We start from the raw sequence: 20,500 nt of genomic DNA, 5'->3' as shown, positions 1-20,500 counted from the left end.
CTATTAAAGACAGGAGGCAAGTATAATGCATAACAATCTTTATTTCTGAACCACAATAGCAAAGAAAAAACGTTTACAAACAAAAAGTTTCAAGAACAGAACTAAATAGAATTCAATGTCAATGTAAGGGGGGGACTCCCCAATCCATCATGCAGGACAGGTCATATCTTGCAGGAGACCAATGAGCAGGGACCCTCCTCTATATATGTCCTTTACTGTAATCCCAACTCCTCTTTCTGCAGCTGTCTTGCACCAGACACCCATTGCAACAATCCAACTGCGTAGCGCAGAGAAAAGGATCCAGCGAAACTGGAGGGATCGCAAACTCTCTGCAACCTGAATCTATGACAAACTCAACTGGATAGGACCTCTCACTTGACAGCTGAAACAATATGAAACAGACCAGGGTGGGTGGGGGGAATAAGAACAGAAAAAAGGGTATTAATAGTCACCTCCTGTCTTTAATAGAATCTAAACCCCCTGTCACGTTAGTTAGTTAGTGAGGGGGATTAACCATTCTATGGCATGACAGGAGGCTTCATATTATGCAAGTTTAAAGCCCTTGCATCTCATTAACCCCCAACATGATCAATACACTGGAGATAAAATAAAATGCTTTTAATGATGATTCTTTTGACCAGTCAGCTGCTTTGATAATCTTATCCCCAGGCCACCCCCAGGAGAATTAAAGTTTTTTATGACAAACTTGGATTTCTTAGTACTCTGTATTATGTTCATACAGGGTGTATGCACTTTTTCTTGAACACAAAATTATATTTCCACTCCCAGGAGAATGTGGTAAACACATTAGCACCTTAACTGAGTCATTAACTCCCTATTTTCACATAATTTACTTACTCTATCTAGTCAAAGTGGGGCAAAGGACCGCGCAATAATGTTCCCACAAGAAATGCGTCTGAGAGGTATTAAGAGGCTAACAACCCCTTTACTTCATATTTTAAAACATTCAATTACCCATACATCAAAATCTCTGGAAACCTTGGATAAAAGATGGAGGAAACCAAACACTTACACCTCCTAGCAATAAAGAAAGTGACCCCCTGAGGCGAGAACCTTTTATAGTCCATATAAAATTCTCTGATACTAGAAAAATATATTTAACAGGAACAAAACCCATATAGATGACTCGGAAAACCGTTATAGCATAGACAACCTTCCTTAGAAAGGACAAAACAGACTAATCCCCCTAGAAGAAAAAACACTTAGCGTAGGTGGGACCTAATGCCAATGTACTAGAAGGCCCTGCGAACCAAGGACTGCTTGTCCACTGACTTCAGTCTTAGCGACAACATGTCTCTTCGAGATAGTGGCAGTGAAATTAAGTCATCGACGTGTAATGTTGCTTTCTAAACAACTCCACCAGGAGTTACCTATCTCTACTGTAAGGCAGAAAACGGAACCGAAAAAATTGAGCCACACACCAACCAACCCAGCGGATCCGAGCTGAAGGGTACCCTGATTTATCAGAGATTGCCCCCAAGTCCTAATTACACAGATAAAGTCCTGTAAAAAAAAAACCCGGAAGCACCAGGAAAGATGAAAAATTCTACTTAACTAAGGAAGAGAAGATCCTGAAGGGTCAGCTTGAAAGAGAACAACTTGTCGGGATGGAGAGAGGCCACAGGGGGAGAGGGATGAAACTAGTAATATCCACTGTCAGTACCAGTGGGGCTGGGAAAAACACCCTAAAAAAAGGCCAACACTAGCGTTGTCGACTGCCTGTGCCCCCAAAACAGGACTCTTGCTATCAAGGCAAAGGAGAAACGCATACGAAAAGGAGGGAACTCAACCAATCCTGGAGGAAAAAGTTGGAAGGCAGTGCACTGGGATCCCTACTCCAAATGTAGAGCCGGGATAACTTAGCATATACATCACGAGGCAAAATAATCACTTAAACAGAACCCAAAGACACCAAATCTTGTCAAAGAGAGAGTCCTGACCCACATCCAGTTGCTCCTGCCCCGGAGAATTCTGGAAAAAACCCATATCATAACATATATATTCACTCTTGGATAATACTCCGCTTTCAACAACATGTCCCAATGCAAACAGAAAAAAAACAATTGTGCTTGTTAAATCCGCTAGGACCCTGGGACTACCCCCCAACCCCCAAATGATTGATGTATAGCACAGCAAAACATTGCCGCTCCGAAAAAATACACAAAAATGTCATTGATCCTAGAGAAAGCTCATGACTGCAAGAGAGCACGTTAACAGTTCCAGGCGGCTGACGTGCAGTTGCTAAGCTCAATTGACTACTGTTGCCTGTGGAAACTTATCCTATCTTGGCACCCAGCCCAGTCTGGTGGTATCAAAATCCTGAAAGACCTCCGTGTAGGGGACTGAAAAACACCCTGGCAATCTAGGCATCCATGAGTCTGAGCCACTAAAGGAGCTCCAATTTGACCTCGGGGAACAGAACCCTAAACGCGAGGAAGACCGACTCTTGCGAAGACATTTGGTCTTGGGGCGTTATAATGCCCTGTAAGGGGGAGGGGAAGATGATTTAATCAAACTGCTTAAACCTTTCGTACTTCTAATAAAACAAAAACCCATGACTGTAGCAGGGACACCGCTAACTATTTCAAGAAGAATGATACAAATCCCTAGGACCTGAGGAGAAACATCACCATCGTCAAAACCCTGCTGAAGCAGTAGTGGTTGACGAAAAAGGAGGTCAAACTGAAGGGAAGGACATTGGGAAATGTGAGCCCCGCAGTGGAACTGAAGACAAAACTCCTGATGAGGAGGAAATATCCCAGGGACCCGGTAGTCATCTCTGAGGTCCAACTAAATCAACCAATCCGCCGGGAGAAAAGGAGTCAATGAGTAGAACAAACCCTTTCATTTTGAAGTAATGATAGACTACCCAAAAGATGCCAGAACTTGTAAGTTAATGATTGGGCGAACCCACTCTCCCTCAGGAAATGGGACCAGAGCTATCGTGCCCAGAAAATGAGAAGGTGAGAAGGACGCTGGTACCACCGTCCTTTCAAAGATGAGGTCACTGACCTCCAGCATTTATTGAAAACCTGCTTACGCTTATTGGACACTAGGGGGAGACGCAAGGAAAATGGACAAACAGAAAAAAAACCCTAGCACATGAGACCTTACTGAAGGTACCGTAGATCTAGCAGGACCCCTGCCGGCACGCCCCCTCCAATGGAGCCGAAACTCCTTTTAGGATAAAACTGTGTTTTTACTCCTTGAGTAGAGGAGTAATTGTGCGCTCCTCTTGATGCGCCTTGCCGGAAATGGCTAGAGCTCTAGGGGAAACAGCCAAAGGAGCAGGCTCTATTCCCCTGAGGGGTAAAGCTCTGAACAATCATAACCTTACCTAATGGCAATGTGGGATGAAGTCACAGGAAAAAGGATTTACGCCATTCTGTAGAAATGTAGGCGCTAGTGATGCCGAGCAGGCAAACTGTTTCCAAAACCAGTCCCGCAGGACTTGCACCTCAACAGGCAATCAGCCAGTTCCAAAAGTCCAGGTGACCGGATCCCACACCTACAATAACCTGCCTTGACCACTCCTCCAGAACTTATCCACCCTCTTTTTTGAGGTGTGTCCCTTTGTTTGGGACCAAAGGGATTCCATGCAGTGGTCGATACCTGGAAAGAGGGCCAATTATTAAGAAAGAAGGATGAACAATGTATAACCCCCCTAGCAACGAGAAGCAATTAAAAAATGGGAGACCTAAGTTTCTCCTGTGCCTCCTTGGAGGCCGATCCCAGTCTTCTGAACTATCAGAAGAAGAAAATATAGACTGCGGAAGCAGCTATCAAAACCAATGAGGAACAGGGTAGGATTGTCAGAACTTGTTCAACTCACTTTCGGGACCCCTTTGCCCTGGGAGGGGTGGGGGGGGAGGAGGGGAAGTATTACTAAAGGAAGTGGACAGACTAAGTTGTCCTGTACCTAATTGAATACTAACCTACAGGGAGTTTGCAAAGAAAAAAGGTTTTGACCAAGCAGTGTCCAGTGAGGACTGTCTGTGGTACAAATGGCTGGGTAGGCAGGTAGGGCTCCCAAATGTGTTTATAATAACCTTCTCCTTTTATTAGAAGGAAATCAAATGAAAATTCCATCATTTGCACTCAGTATAACCGCAAACCCAACAGGTAAGGGTTAAATCCCTTTAACAAACGGCTCCTATTATCGCTGTAACAGAGGAAAACATACTGCGCCAGTGCACATCCAAGCTGCTCACCCTAGCAGGGTGTGGCACCGAGCAACACACGAGGGGTAACCTCGTACCATAATACAGGCAAAGCCTGAAGCTGAGCAGGCCACGGTACGTCTATTACAAGGCGAACTAGCGGTGCCAAATCTAAAATATAAGTCAATGTGATTTATAACACGCTTAATATCCATAGGTTTCTAAGCGAGGACCCAGGATCGACCTGTGTGGTCAGTGTCGTCTTGCTTCCAAGGCAGGTACGTAGCCGCTAAGCTATCCTCCCAACATACTGATTGGAAACCCCCCCCCCCCGCCCCGAAGCAAAAGCCTCTAAAAGGCTTGCACTTGGGGCAGGGGTGGAAACCATGACCTAAATCATCCATGCCAACATTCCGACACTCCTGGGAGGGAGATTTCCCCAGGGAAAATCGGGAGACTCGCATTTCCCCATAGGAACGCATTGGGGTCAGTGTTATTTTAGGGAGGGCTGGCATGTATGCTATATACATATATGAGAAAATGATATATATATATATATACCCAAAGTATATTAAACTAGTTAAATATAAAAATATAATATATATAATAAAACACACATATATATATATATATATAATAAAAATCCCCCATGCATGACAGGCCTGAAGCAAATGCTTCCAATTGCCCTGCGTGCGTTAGGGAAGGAGTGGGCAGGTCCAACTGCCACAAAATCAAACTGTAAACAAAGTAGACGCACACGCGACATGTAGCAGGCGGGCCGACCAGGGCTCACACACAGGCCCACCCACACGGAGGGCACGGAGCGAGCGGGCCAATCGGTGCCGCCCAACAGGTCCACACGTGTCGGGTCTGAAGCGAAAGCTTCCATTAGACCCGCGCGTGTAGATCTGGAGCCAGCAGCACCACTAGAGCGCTCAAACCCACACGCATTGGGCCTGAAGCCAGAGCTTCTGACAGTCCCACGCGCGTTGGTTAAATGCACAAAAGGGAAAGAAACCCACTTATAATAAAGTGGCAGCAGCACATAACCATTTTTGATAGAGAACCCAGTAGCCATTTACTGTAAACAACACTCTATAACATAACATTATATAATATAATACACAAAATGCACAACTAGAAGGAGTGACTTAGCTGTGGTGTCAGCAGCAAAGAAAGAGGAGTTGCGATTAGAGTAAAGGACATATATAGAGGATGGTCCCTGCTCATTGGTCTCCTGCAGGGCATGACCTGTCCTCCATGATGGATCTGGGAGTCCCCCCTTACATTGACATTGAACACTATTTAGTTCTGTTCTTGAAACTTTTTGTTTGTAAAAGTTGTTTCTTTGCTGCTGTGGTTCAGAAGTAAATATTGTTATGCATAATGTGAAGCCTCCTGTCATGCCATAGAATTGCCATTGAAATACCATGAGCATAATATATTTTTAAATCAGACAAAAAAGGAAAACAAAAGGAGTAAATGCATTGGAGGCTATAAAAGGGGGGGAGGGGGTCATGAATCAATGTGTTGCACAAAAACTAAAAATCGGTCTTTTAACCTGCCGTGAACACGTGTAAACTGTGCTCCGCACGACTGGACGCCCTCTGCCTTCCTGTCAGAGAAGGTAAACATGAGAGGAATGCGCGGGACAACAGTTCGGGTGGGCGAGCAGGACGAGAGAGCGGTGGACCAGCAGGTTTTTCCTGTGCCACCTGCACAGAGAGGGCGCGGTAACCGTTGCGCAGCAGGGCGTGCGCAGCTGGGGCGAGCATGGGTGTGCTACTAATGCTCTGCTTCCAGGGGACTAAGCAAAGGACCGGGCGAACAAGGCAAGGTTGCTGGGTGAGGCAAATCACTCGCGCACACGGAGGAACAAGGAAGTGACCTGCTCGCGACAGCCCCTGGCCAAAGAGCACACCCCGTCCCGCTCCTTCCTTACCCGAGCGAGCGAGCGAGAGAGAGCTGCTGCCCATCTGAGAGCGGTGCTTCAGGGGCCTGCCAAGGGAGGGAGTCCGCTTCACTGAGACCCCAGAGCTGTGCGCTTGGTCAGAAAACATGGTCTGCTTTCGTTTTCCCTCTGCAAGTAAGTACATGGAAATATGACGGCAGTCATAAAAGGACAGTCTTTCAACTTGTGTGTGCGTCGTGCAGCATGTTTGCTAACCTGCGCCTTCCCACATGCGCTGTTCAGCAGTGGTGCTATTAAGTAAGCACCGTGGCACTTCTTGCGAAGTTGGTCGTCTTGGAGATGAGGGGATTGCATTGCATGGGGTGCGAGGGCAACGGGACAGTACTGCAGTTGTGTTTACGCCGCGCATGCTGATTCTGTTGGGGGTACATTGCAGTGGTCGGGGCCTAATTTCGTTCCTGTGCATTCTGTGACATTTTTAGTTATTGATTTATAATTTGTTTTGCACCTTATCCCGTATAGCATTTTATAATTGTCCCAGCAAAATATTCATATTGAAAATAAGCGCCCCCATTCCCTTAGTTATTTAAACATATATATTTTAAACTGGCCCACCCAAGTACACATTACAGGAGAGGGGCATGTTTCATCCCATATTGGGCGTACCTAGCACATGGATGTTTTATGTAACAGATTAGTACTTAAGCCTGGAGTAAATGGGCAAACCATAGAGTCGCCTTAAATACATGCTGTATTTTTAATAATACACTGAACAGTTTTAACTGATTTTTAGTAATCCATGTATTGCATTCTGCAAGTAAACGGTGTTCTCTCATATATTAATGAGACTATGTGTGCGCGTTACATCCACACTTGACCCTTTTGCCGAAAGATTAAAATAGTGGTAAACTGAAGGGTATAGTGGCGCAAGGAACAACATGGCTCCTTTGCTGGAAAAATGTCTAAACTGTCTGTTAACATGCCGGGCAACTGCCCACTGTCGGTTAAGAACAAGTGCACACACAAATATTCATTGGTCGGTTTAGGGATTTTCAGTGTTGCAAACAGCAATAGTACAACAATTCAAGAATGTTTAACCAAGGTTTGATAAAATTACATAGTTTAATTACACAGATCAGTTGTACACAATTTTCAAAAACACTATCAAAAGCCCCCCCCCTCTAAAGGAAGACTGAGAAAGGATTGATGAAAGCACTCTGTTTTCTTTGTTTCGTATCCAATCAGGCAAGAAATACAACAAGGAGATCAAAAGGATATATCTTGCAGGAAAAAGGAGCAAAAAGGATTTGATCCTCAGTCTCTAGGGCCCCAAAAGGTGAAACAGCTGGAGTGACGGTTGCTCTGCTGCAGCAATGCATTGTCAAGCCTGTTCGATGATGCGAGTATGGTCATTCAAAGATCAAATGAGTTCCAAAGGTAGCACTAACTGGTCCTTCTGGTTTTGAACACGACTCAAATTCGATCTGTTGAATGTGGTTAAAACAGGGGTCCTGGCTCTCGGGATGCTGTGAGACCCTCTGCAGGGGCTCTAGCACAAGTGAGTCCCCCCAGTCTCTGCTCTTACAGCCTAGGGAGGTTTGCAGCAATGTGGTTGTAATTGTAATTGCCCTTCGGCCTCAGCAGGAGCCAGCACCAAGGTTCCATGAGAGTGGGTCTTGGAGCACTCATTCACCGATATGGCTGAGAACTTGGGAAAGATCAGCTCTCCCAAAAGAGGTTCAAATTTATTCACCCTTATGCATGGTACAAAAGTGAATCCAAGAAGGGGTGGGCAAAAAGCCACACATGATTGGAGCAAACCAAGACTGCTTTAAGGGTTTAAATCCCTATCTTTGACTAGCTGCATTTGCTTGGTTACCTCATACCGAAGCGCGTTGTGTTAAAGGAAGTGTAGAGGGCAGGAAGTTACTTTTGGCTCTCCAGGCCAGTTGATGATAGACAAGTATTCCTATGCGACATTAACTTTGTTTTTGTAAAGAAGCATTAGTACACATCTAGAAGACTCTGAAAGCATAATAGATCCTGCATAATGACATGTTAAAGTTTGCATGCCATGTAGAAGTAGAATTTGTGTCAGGATATTTTCTAGTTCCTAGCCCCCATATGTAGCACTTCCCTACTGGATGAGCTAGCTCATTCTTACAAAAGGGCGCCAACAGGGGAATTTTCCATTAAAAAATGTTACTTTAAGGCCTAAATCGGGTGTGATGTGGCAATGCCTGTGAAAGGAATGGTTCGCCCAAAACTTTTTATTTCAAAAATAGATAGGCAACATAAAAAAAAGATTGGCTTATGTAAAATTTTGAGCAATTCAAGCTCAAAGATAGCACATGGGGGCATCCATTTTGTGAAATGGATGCCCGCCGCTGTGCTCGCTTTGGCTTTTGCGGCACTAATGAAGGAAAAGCCAGCCAGCTGTAGTAAACAAAAGCTACCACTGTGTGGCTTTTCCCTCATTGGTGCTGTACGCGGAGGACGGAGTCCGGAGACTACAGGCAGAAAAGTTGCAGCTGCATCTCGGTAAGTGCTATTTTTTAAAATAAAAATAAACACTAGCTGCGGTTTTATTTCTAAGTTTTCTGGGCTGGAGGAGCCCGGAAAACTTAGAAATAAAACCGCAGCTTTATGTTTGCGGTAGCTTTTGAAGCGACCGCAAACATAAATACAACGTTATTGTGTTTGAAAACGCTGCGGTTTTTCTTTCTAAGTTTCTCAGGCTCCTCCGGCTTTCTGCACCTGCAGCGTGACACTCGCCGTGTTCGGATCGGTCTCCAGTAGGCCTGCATCTTTCTTCTGCGCTCAGCTCCTGAAAGAACAAGAACACTGTTAGGAACAGCCTTACCTTGCAGCGCTTCTGCCCATCATTCATCGCTCCTTCTGTTCTGCGGGCATTTTCGGCGGTGTCATTCCCATCCCGGCACGCCGCTTCCTAAGGAAATGGGAAAAGAACACAAAAAAGGCATTAGTAAGCATTCTGCAAATCTTCGCTTATTTTTAAAGACTGTACGAGCTTCAAACGCTTACATCCCAGCCACCCTGGGGGAACTCTGTCTCCGGAACTTCTCATCCATCTGCAAGAGGGAAAAGACACTCCAGGTTAGCGTGGAAACATCTAGAGGCGCTGCATACCGTGCTTACTCACCGCATTTGTTCTTCATAACCGGCATCCACGCTGAAAATGTTGCGACACCTAAAAGACACAGAAAAAGAACTCAGTTCAATACAAATACGAAAGGGGTGCATCGTGCTCTCACTCACCTTCAGCGCTACTCATCTCAGAAGCACGCCGCCATCCTCGGACTCTGGCCATCATCTAAGGAAGGAAAGGAACGAAGTTAGAGAACTGTTTAAAAGACTCATTATACTTACCTGTCGGACTCTTGCCAGTGAAGTAACTAGGCAGCAATGAGCCCGCATCAATCAACGCGCCCCTGCGCTGAAAGCAGGACGGAGAGCACACTATCCACGAAAACAAGGTGAGCTGTGGATCAAAGGGAAGGGTTGGACCCCGGGGAAGAAAGGGTTCAAGCACACAGAGACAATAGGGAGTTAAACTCTACCAATCCTGTGTTTCAGGCCCAGTCTCCAGTCGAGTAGCCTCTAGGGAAGGGTTCGAGGTCATAAGAGGTCAGAACAGGCTGAGTGACGTCCCCGTGGATACCAGGTGAGCGTTACAAATTCACAGGTTTTAATGCCCATTGAATTAGCGATAAGGGACTGTGGCTGTGACCTTTGGTTGTTAAATAATAGCCACAAGTGTTTTGTATCCTGTTTACGAATGACTTCATACAAGTCTTTCCAAACAGTTGTACGACAACAGAGGTGATAACACTTTAGCCAAGAGTGATAGGAATTTTTAAGTTTCCTGATTTGGGGGTGTTTATGCAGGTTATCGTTAGAGGTTTTTCGCCTTTTTAATGTCCTAATTTTTTTTAAGGATCATCAATTTATCGTAATGATGAGCATGTGTACATCCCAGCCTAGATAAAGTACCATGCCCTCTACACAGGAAGTGATTAGTGATCATACGAATGTACTCCTATAATTTGGTTAGGGGAACTAACTTTTTTTTGTACTGCATCAAGACTGCTCATCTCGTAATTGCGTCAATATTTCTGTCTGACCTATCCTATTCTATTCTGGGAATTATTAACTTTCCCCTCACCTGTCTAAATTCAGGAGTTTGGTGAGCAGTATATTTATCTTTAATTTTCAATATGGCATGATCATTGGCACCAGAATGACTTACAGGCATGTCGTGAGCATTATTGTACAAGGTGATACTTCCATAAAACAAATCGATGATCGATTGCGAAACACCATTATGCCAGGTCTTAGCAGCTGGAACATCGCCATTCATGGAACCATTAAACCTTTAAAGCCCAAAGTCAAAACAACATACAGACCACAAACGTGCTGAGCAACTTGATTTGTAATGCTTTTAATCTTGTGCCAATACCAGTACCTCACCCCTTTCGTTGACTTGGGTAATTAATAAAGGAAAAATTGAAGTCCCCTCCAATAATAAGATCCATGGCCTGGTAATTTGTAGCATCTGAAATGATACATTCATGAATCACCATTTGGATTTCTTCAGTGAAGTTCCCCCAGGAGCATCGTATAAATTTAATACGTGATGATTATAATGAAATTCAACATCTATCAGCAAAGAATTGGGGATATCATTGGCTATATCAGTTTCCCTTGCCACTACAGAATAAGAACAAAGGGTCAATATTCCTCCATATGGTTAACCCTTACCTGACATATTCCAGATCACTGCTCTGTGACACTCTAAAAGAAAGTAGGTGTCCAAAAATATCTACTAGTACACACCAATTTCTAGGCAGATGACCATCCTCAAATAGTCTGGAAAATGGAGGAGGTAGGGGGTAGGCGATAGGGACTATGCTCTGTATGCGTGGTAATGGAGTTTACACAGTTAGTTGCTGATTTGCCAACACCTCTTTCCACCTCCCATGTGAAGGGAGGCTCTATTATGGTAATTTCAACAGAATTGTCCTAAAGAATGTTTGAATGAATGGTTACATCTTCCTAATGGGGATACCCCTCATTTTCATGAACTGTTTTCCGCTGAGCTTTAATAGACTGTGTTATCAACCACAAGTTTAGAATGCCCTCCTTATTGTTAGGTTGTCTTGATTTTCTGGCTGCCTTCTTCTGAGATGGGCTGGCCTTGGATGTACAGCTAGATACACACTTCTGTCTCCTGAGAATCTCTTATCTTAATATAACCGCATCATAATTGGGTTCAGATACTGCGACTTCCTCTTCCAAAGCATTAGGGGATTCGACAAAGGTTGGCTTACTCAGAATGATCGTTTTCCCTAACAACCACTGTCACCGCAGGGGCTGTGGTTGCTATGTCTTTTGTTCAAGAGGACGCACTTTTCAAAGCGTTCTCAGTAGGCAAAGTTTTATATCAGCCATATTGGTAGTAGCACTTAACGATATCTGTTCCAGGAGGTACATTTGTTTCTGGGTCTCACTGGAGATGAAATTGCAGAGTTTCAACAACAGTTTCAGGGCAAGGTTAATGGCTTCATTCTGTACTGTAGGGGCTTCATTCTCATCCATAGCAATCGAGCCATTATGTCCATCCAGGTCGTCCAAAGAATCCTTCAGAAGGCTCTGACTTTCAGCCTCACAAACAGTCCTCGATTAACCCTGTTAACCAAAAGGAGCAAGAGATCTTTGGCTGGGGTCCACCATGACTGCCATGTCACTTCGCATATTGTCTTCTGTACTGATAATGGTAGATACTTTAGAGCTGATTGAGCATGGTACCTGCTGGACCTCAGTCTGCAAAGATATACAAAGTTTGAGTAAGGAATTAGGCCCAAGATAAGTTTCCTGGTCAGGTGCATGTAATGTGGTATCAGGAATAACATTTCTTAAAGATACTTTGAAAAACTTGGTGATTTTGGATGCCTCTTGAATTATGGGTACATTTGAAGGTAACCGCTGTATGCTAGGAGCTGAACTTGAGGCCGAAGCGTCTGGCTCAATAACTTGCATAGCTAATGTTGTTCTAGCTGTCTTTCCACTTCTACCCTTCTGGTGTAAATGTTACATTCTTTTCGGCACCACTTAGTAAAGATCATCATAATAATGGGTGATTTGTTCATGGGGCATGGTAGATTTGTACCAGCTACTAGAGTCCCTATCACAGGAAAACCAACAAATAATTACCATGCACACAGCCGCTTTCCTCAACAGTCTTTATCACAATTACCCAGAATTAGAATGCCTCCTTACGTCACGGAAGTACAGCTGATGCATCAATTGCAGCAGGCTTCAACACTGTCGGGGACCGCGTTTATAGTCTGCTTCGAATAGCCTCACTGCATCAATCCACGGGAACCAGTGAGGAAATACAAAGACTTCAAAGTGCTCTCTAGCTGCTCTTTTTCTAAACGCGATGTAACGAATTAGCACGATGGCAGATAAATAGAAACTGTGGGAGATGAGAATGGATAAAAACTAATACGTCTCGCTTGAAGTTTACATGTAGCTAGCAGATAGACTGGGAGCAGTAAGGTGCAGCCACAGAAATCTGTACTTCAGGCTTACCAGTCTTGCTGCATCTGGGGGCTAAGTGGAGTGGCTTCTCTGGTAGTGCCAGTCCCTGACAGACCATGAATGACCACTCGGCTATCACGCAGCACTCCCTGCACTGAAGCTGGTTAAGTATCCTTGCAGAACTGCAAAGCAAACGAGCACCTCCTCCAGCTATGGTCACTGTAGACAGACTGTTGCACGGGGAAACGGGACCACGAATGACCACTGAGAAACCTGAAGGTGTCTCACCCGCTAGTCCCCAGGGATCTGTCATCCCGGTGGCCAGGACACAGCCATCGCTATTGGATCCAGTTCCTGGGGGTGGTCTAGTGTGGGAGGATCACCTGCATGAGGGTTCCTCGGGGAGTGGGAGTGGGACACAGACGGGTGAGACGCAGTACCCACTTCCCTATAACACCTTTTCCCCATCTTACCCTGTAGGATATTCAGAAGTTCTACCCCCCCTTTCCCAACACAAACACTTTCCTACACCATCACAGACAACGGACTAACACCAGAGCCGTTTACCTAACATGTCCCAACGCAAGGGTCAGGCAGAGTCAGACACTTGCCAATAACATTGCACACCTGACGGCCCTTTCCCTTCCCCCCACAGGGATAAAAGGCAGAGCACTAAAGCATGCTTGGAGCTAGGCTGAATGTGCGAGGAAGCAGCTATTCCGGACCGGCAGTTCAAAAGCCGGAGAGACCAGGAGGGACGACGAGGAGAGAATTGCCCTTGCCCTTTACAACTTGGACCCGCAAAGCCTCCGAAAGGGAAATGATGAGACCGGGAAGTCTAGCTGGCGTGTGGTGTGACAGGTGTCAATGGCCCACAGGGCACTCTGGTGCTGATAACCGAAGCGGGGAGAAACGCTTGCCACCGTGGTGCCGTCCTTGACTCCCAAGACAAGGAACTCCAAGCGTTCAGTTCAAGAAGACGGATAGGAACCGAACTGTGCTGGACCAGGGGTTGCAGGCGACAGCCTTATAGAACACACAACTTGTGTAAATTGAACTTTAAAGAAACCCCAGTTCATTGTGTTGTTTTGTTGAGACTACAAAAGCCAAGAGACATGTGTGAAGTGTTAAAGTGGTCCTACGAGGGTCAAGCAAAACCACCTTGTGCACTTTTAAGTCTGACACGCTGGAGAAAACTGATTGAACTGTGAAACTGGCAAACGTGAACCGACAGAGGGATGCCTGCAAATTGAGGGTAAACAATGATATACCCATGAACATTGTGACAACAAGTGTGAACCCGGCTGAGGGATGTTCACAATGGGTAGCTGTTTACAAAGACATTGAGACTTTTGAATGAAAGGCCGTAGTGAGCCTGATTGAGGGAGGCCAACATTGTAAGAGGGATCAAAGCCCGTTAAGGGTGATTCAAAGGGGCGAAGTGCAATCGCCCAATGGGAAAGATAATCAAAGGAACTTTTTTTGTTTTTGGTTCAGCCAGCCTTTTAAGGCAAGAGACCTTTGCAGGAAAGGGACTTGGCCTCAAAAGGTCATGGCATCGTTGAAAGGAGCTGTAACCTTGCACTGGCGAGGCCCAGCAGTGTGCTGTGCTCAAAGGTCCTGCCTTGTCCCTTACTAAAAACTTGGGGAATGGAGACCTCAGCCCTACCATCCTGACTTATCATTTGGTGAACACTTCTTTCTTTTCTTGTAAACATATCCCACACTATCTTCTAGCTTAGTTGTAAGGATTGGCAATAGGTTTCTTTAAGTATAGGCTCTTTTTATTTGACTAGACTCCACTAGGACTGTATTATTATTATTTGATGGTCACAGCTTGCTCCCATCTTAGACTTAGGTTTAGATTAGGCCTTTTTCTCACCCATTAAACAGTTTAACAAACACCCTTGAATTGTGATCACTTGTGTTTTGTCTTTACTGTTGCCACCATGAGTTCCTTACACCACTCTACCGCCACTCGGCTGCTTCATGGACATAAGGTGTAGCATACACCTTTTAGCATGGTGAAATTGTAAGAAATGGTTTTCGGACCCAGGAATAGGGCTAACCTTGATATTCGATATGTGAATGGAGTACAAGATGGCATCTACAGTGTTTGCCCCCCACTCCTCCAATGGGGTCCAACAGCCAAATCTTAATGTTCAGAGTTGCACAGCATGCCAGAGGATGCGTTTACAAGAATCCAATGTAATCGGCCCATTTGTCCAAGAAGCATTTGTGATCACCGGGAGGACTGTACATCATGATGAAAGTGATGGAGGTGTTGGAATTAATGAAACATTTAGAGAGTTTCAAGAATGTGGTTCCAATGGTGGGGATCATAGTAGATGGCAATGGAGGAAGGAAATATCAATTCAAAAAGCCACAGCTTCTTTAGTTTATAGTTCATTGTAAACCTGCATCTTACACACATCAGAAAGGAGATTCTCAGCAAGAGTTCATAATTATTAGAGAACTATATCTCACACAGTGCTAAACAGTCAAGCTCTTGATCCTGCACAAGGCCATTTATGTCAACTGCTTGCTTGATGGCAGAGCTGGAATTGAGGGAGGCAATGCTCCAGTTGAGTTGGTTTTAAGGGACATTTCTCAAGGAAGGGCGAAGGGCACAGTGGGGGATGATTAGAGAGTAGGGGGAGAAGAGCCAAGTGGGAGGGCGAAGGAGGACGATTATGTAGAGAGCTGAGACATGATCGGGTGAAAAGAGTTAAAAAGCAATATGTTTTATGGCCATCCTGGGCCACGGTGGTCCCATTCTTGTAGACATTTGACACATTTAAGATACTAAGATGAGTTGTTCTTGATGGTCCATCGTTTTATAACCACACATTCATTTTAAAGTATCCAATGGGCGCAATTGTGCTGCACATCTACACTTCTCGTGCAAAAGGGTCATGGAAATAAGTAAGGATATCTGGCCGTTCTTTAGGAGAAAAAATATTATAGGAACGGGCAATAGGAAGGCATGGATTTAGTTTAAACCTTGGTTGCAGATTTTCTTGTTGCAGATTTATGGTGGATAACAGGAAAGAATAATGGCGCAGTTTGGGAAGATGTGAGAAGGTTGGTAAACAGTGGGAGGAGGTAGAGTGGTAGGGCGATAACAGGACAAGGGAAGAGTGGATAGCATCATGACACAGTTAAGCACTATAGGGCTACAAAGCAGTAACGGGGGTTCTCGGAAGATGAGAGCACAGAGATCACAGCAAGCATGAAGCAATTAGAGGACTTGGGCAGAAGTGTGGTGTTTGAGGTTGTGGATAAGGAGGAGGGTAGAACACCAAACATAAAGAAGAGCATGGAGAGGGCAAGAGAAGGCCTGGATGTCGGGAGGGTCAATACCTTGGAAGAGCTTGAGGTAGGTTTGGAAAGAGGGTTACAGTTGGGAAGCGGTGGGACCCCCCCCCCCTAAATGTAAGCTAAGAGACTGAGACGAAATATGAAGGGGAGGTGGGGATGTAAATTGGGAGAGGAGGGCAGTGGAAGTGTGGACCATGAGAGCCTCAACAAAAGAAAAGATTAGTCTGTGAGGTGGGCAGATTAATTAATACCCGAAAAGCAAAAATGTGCTTCATGCCAGTGAAGGCCAGCCTTAGGAGCTTAGTATAACAAAGAGGACGATAGAAACGGCTCTGTACTCATGGGAGGCAGAGGATAAAGGCCCAAGGGTCGAGCAGGAGGTATGGACCAGGGCAGGCATAAACAAAGCTGCCGTGACAGGCATGACAAAATTCGAGATTGAAGGGGGCCGGCAGCAGCAATGATGGCAATGCACCATGAAAAAGGAGGCGAAAGGGTTGAACAGATAGATGTGGACAAGCCAGGAGGCTGGAAAGGTAGATAGAAGAAGCAGTGAAGGCGCCTGAGGTTTGAAAGCAGCACAGCCAGACACAGAAGGCTCAGACTGAAGCAGAAGTGAACGGACCACAGAAGCGAAGCCAGAAGTTTGAAGGGGAGTGCTACTGCGGGCACAGCAGTCTACAGACACGAGCATGGAATAATTGGACGGGGAAGGAAGACCACCTAAATGTGTGTGCAAGTTAACATGCCTTTGTTAGTCACACATTTTGGGCCCTACGTTAGCATATTTATATTCCACGTAGCTGACTTGGGGGGCCCAGTGCCAACATTACGCAGCATATTTCTTTCCCTTGCCTTCTTCACCATATTGTGGGCAGAAAGCTTCACCTTTCCACTTGTTTTGTTTGTACCTTCAACAGGTATTTCGTATGGCTTTGTGCAATGGGGGGGGGATTACACTACTGCAACAATGTCTTCAGTGGCAAGCCATACCTACTTGGTAAGGAAACGCTTCCCCAGTATGCTTGGTTTCATTTAATCCGGTATTGAGCCAATACCACCCAGACACCTGCCAGTGAAGGCATAGTCTTTTCTTTAGAGCTCTGGCAGCCAAGTGAGGCAACTCTCCAGCACATTAGTGGGTTGATGATTTATTTATAAAGTGATCACGCCTACGCTCTGTACAGTAAAACAATAACAGAGAATGAAATTAATCTTAACCAATGACCATGAACTACTATGAGGGAATGAGGAGCTAATACATAGCGTTCCGCAAATCTAACTTCCACATCAGATGCAAACATATAATAATGCCTTTTATTTATGATCCCATTTGCTTTAAATGTCATATAATTGTCTCTTAATCTTTATTTATAGAATGTCCCAAACTCGCAGCGTTTCATTCACATAGGTGTATTTTGTTTGGCATCCGTCGGCCTAGGGAGCCACATGTTGCTTCTGGTAGCCAACCAGGCTCTTCTAGACTACATGCAGGAGAGAAATAGCATGACAAGTATGGCTGGGAGGATGAGGGAAGAAGGTGGAAGGAGAAGGTGGGAGAGTAAGGAGAGGGTGGTCAGAAGAATGAGATGGGTGACAGGGGAGAAATAGAAGAAAATATTAAATCAAGAGAGGAATCGAAAATGTGTCGGGATAAGACTGAAGGAAAAGAAGTAAGGGACAGGATGCCTGTGTAATTGAGAGGTGAAGACTGAAGTTACCAAGAAAAAAGAAACGATAAGGAACGTTGGGAAGGAGCTAGCGCCTTCCTGCACCACCAAGCACTTTAGAATTAGGCAAGACTTCTTTTGACTGCTTCTAGGAACTACAAGGCACGGGGGCAATGGGAGAGCTCTCTTATGCAAATATAATCACATACACAGACATGGACAGGCACTAAAAAAAGGCAGTTATCATTTGAATATAAGATGCAAATAACTATTAGCTGAATACTTTTGTAAATGTTTTTTTTTCCATGTGTTATTTGATATATGCTAATTGTAATGGGATTTGTTATGGATGTTGTGTAAATAAAGTTTAAAAAAAATGTGTAAATGTCAAATTCTATGCAGTTCTAAGAATCTCAAAGCACGATGGAAGCAGGCTCTCTGCCGGCCGGGAAGAATGCAGCATGTGCTAAAAATGGATCGCCGTGCTCATGCGGTGTTGCCTCACTAATGCTGGCAGAGCAGCACGAAGTAGCTCGCCAGCTGTCTGTCAAAAGCCCATGTATGCTGGAAGGGGATTTTAACATGCGTAATGCACAACATGCAGAATTATGAAAACCAGGTTTAAAAGAAATTACATGACCAGATAAAAATATAAGTAGAATGAATGGAGTATGAATGAAAATTAGTTATATAAATGTTTTGTTTTTCCTGGTGCTAGGCCTCAAGGTTTGTAAAAGCCTGCAGGCCTGCAGTGTGTCTATGTAAGGTAGCACTATGTTAAGTAGTATTGCCTGACAGAAATTGCTGATGATGAAGAAAGGAAGACTGGAGCATCGCTTTTATGGAATCGGGACGAGTTGGGATAAAGTCATGCCCATATCCAACATTGCCACTACAGCAAGTCATGAGTATAAAAGCTCCTGCCTGGCACCAGTTTGCAGGAAAAAGGAATGTTTGAGGGTGAGGAAGAGACTGTTCAGGCTGCAGAGTTCTTTGCTCCCATCCTCATTTCTGTAAAGATTAAATGTGTTATCTTTGCAAGCTAGACTCTTGGCCTTACTTCCCTAGAGGGGTGTATTTATTCTGGTGTGGGCGTAATTAAGGGACAAACTTCTAATTAGGGGTACCCTTATATTCAGGGCACACCCTTACAGGAAGTGTAAAGATCATTACAAAAGGAGGACAAGGACCCTGGTAGGGGTCGTAAGTTATGAGAAATGCTATAAGAGTAAGGTCTAATAAATGCAGGGTAGTGGTGCTCCAACGAGAGAAATGTAGGGAGTGGAGGTAGGTGTTAGAGAGGGTAAATAATTAATGAAACAGAATGCCAGTACCACCATCTGACTTGGTGGGAGGGGGATTGAGAGAAACTGGTAGTTGTAGAATAAGAAGCTGGGATATCCTTGTCAGAAGGCGGAATCCTGGTTTCAGAAATGCATAGAAAATTAAGGTTGAGGTGGAAAGTGTTGAAGGGAATTATTTTTATCCCAGTCAGAGAAAGCTTAATGGGGCCAATAGATGGAGTTGGAGGAAGGAAGGTCAGTAGAGAAAATGATGGCGCGATTGTGTGGGTTGCAAATACGGGAGAATCAAATGTGGGGGATGGGAGACATAAAGAAATGAGAACAGGACTAGAAAAGTCATAGCTGAAATAAAATGGGCGATGAGAAAGAAGAAATATGGCACAGACACAACATGCTATTTTATATTTGATAACAGTGAAATATACTAGGCAGAGGCATGCTTAGAAATTAATGCACTACAGCATGTCTGGCTGTAACTAAAACTTTGTCAATGGAAGTGTGTGGGTTTATATGTAAAAATAAAAATGAGTGCCTGCCAGATGTGAAGTAAATGCATTTATGATTCGGACAGCACAATTAATGATTAAGGCTAAGAAAAATGGAACCAACACATTATTTTTTTAACCAAAATAACTAAATGAAGTTTCCAGATCAAACCATCCATGCAGTTGGAGAATATTGTGTGGCTTCTCTCTCGTTCCACTTTGGTGGGTGTGGCAGGAGTGCAGAAGAGGCACATTGCAGTTAAAGGCCATGTTGGCCAGTTTGATCCTTAGTGCTGCAACTGGGAACATGTAATTCTGGTCGTGGGCTCAAAAGAGCAGAAGGAGAGTGGGGTCTGCACAAAGAAGAAAGAAGGTTTACGTTATCACACTAATCTGCTGCAGTGTTTTAGCATGACCACTACTACTAGATCATGAGCAATTCATTGAGAAACTCGGGTGGTTTATGAATAGTCTAAGCAAACGTCAACACATTTACATGCACAAAAATATAATTGTGTAATTGTCGCCACCTGAATAATCTACTCCCTGCCATTAAGCTATGACAAGTCTAGACACCTTCTCTACCTATTGTCACCCCAGACCAAAGCTACGTTTATCATTCCTTGTTAGCTTGCAGTAAAGCCACTTCCTCCAGTATTATAACACCCCCACTGCAAGTCCTTTGCATTGGCCAGAACTTTACTTGTGTTCTTGGTTAAAAAAAGAGGCATTTTCATGCTGTAGCCATCCAAGATCGGATTTCAGTCCAAGGCATTTAACGGGCAACTGCACTTTGAGCAGCATTCCAGCCTTAAAGGAGTGATTGCAATTTTGAAAAGAAGAGACCTTTGGTTATCCCGCCCATTCTGGTAATATAATTCTCCCAACACACACTTGGTAGCTATGATGCTTCCATACAATAATTCAAAGCAAATATTTTGCAAGTCCAAAAAACGTATATAGGCTTTACCTACTGTCTATTTACCATGGGGACAAAATGTTTATAAAATATTTGTTTATCCCTCGAAACAAAGAACGTGTCCTGGTAGCGGGGCTAACGAAT

At 44.5% G+C, this 20,500-nt stretch overlaps 1 protein-coding gene across 1 annotated transcript in view; it reads left to right on the top strand.

Annotated features, from left to right (window-relative positions):
• The first annotated feature begins 5,837 nt into the window (after positions 1 to 5,837).
• The window catches only part of FAM3B (FAM3 metabolism regulating signaling molecule B), a 455,943-nt gene continuing 441,280 nt past the window's right edge, over positions 5,838 to 20,500 (top strand). The window contains exon 1 of the mRNA XM_069636046.1: positions 5,838 to 6,267. Coding sequence (XP_069492147.1) covers positions 6,240 to 6,267 — 28 coding nt within the window. The 5' untranslated portion in view covers positions 5,838 to 6,239. The remainder of the gene's footprint in view (positions 6,268 to 20,500) is intronic.

This window comes from Ambystoma mexicanum, chromosome 7p (assembly GCF_040938575.1).
Source record: "Ambystoma mexicanum isolate Mex_15411 chromosome 7p, UKY_AmexF1_1, whole genome shotgun sequence".
NCBI lineage: Eukaryota > Metazoa > Chordata > Amphibia > Caudata > Ambystomatidae > Ambystoma > Ambystoma mexicanum.
This window is presented reverse-complemented; position numbering and strand designations above follow the sequence as displayed.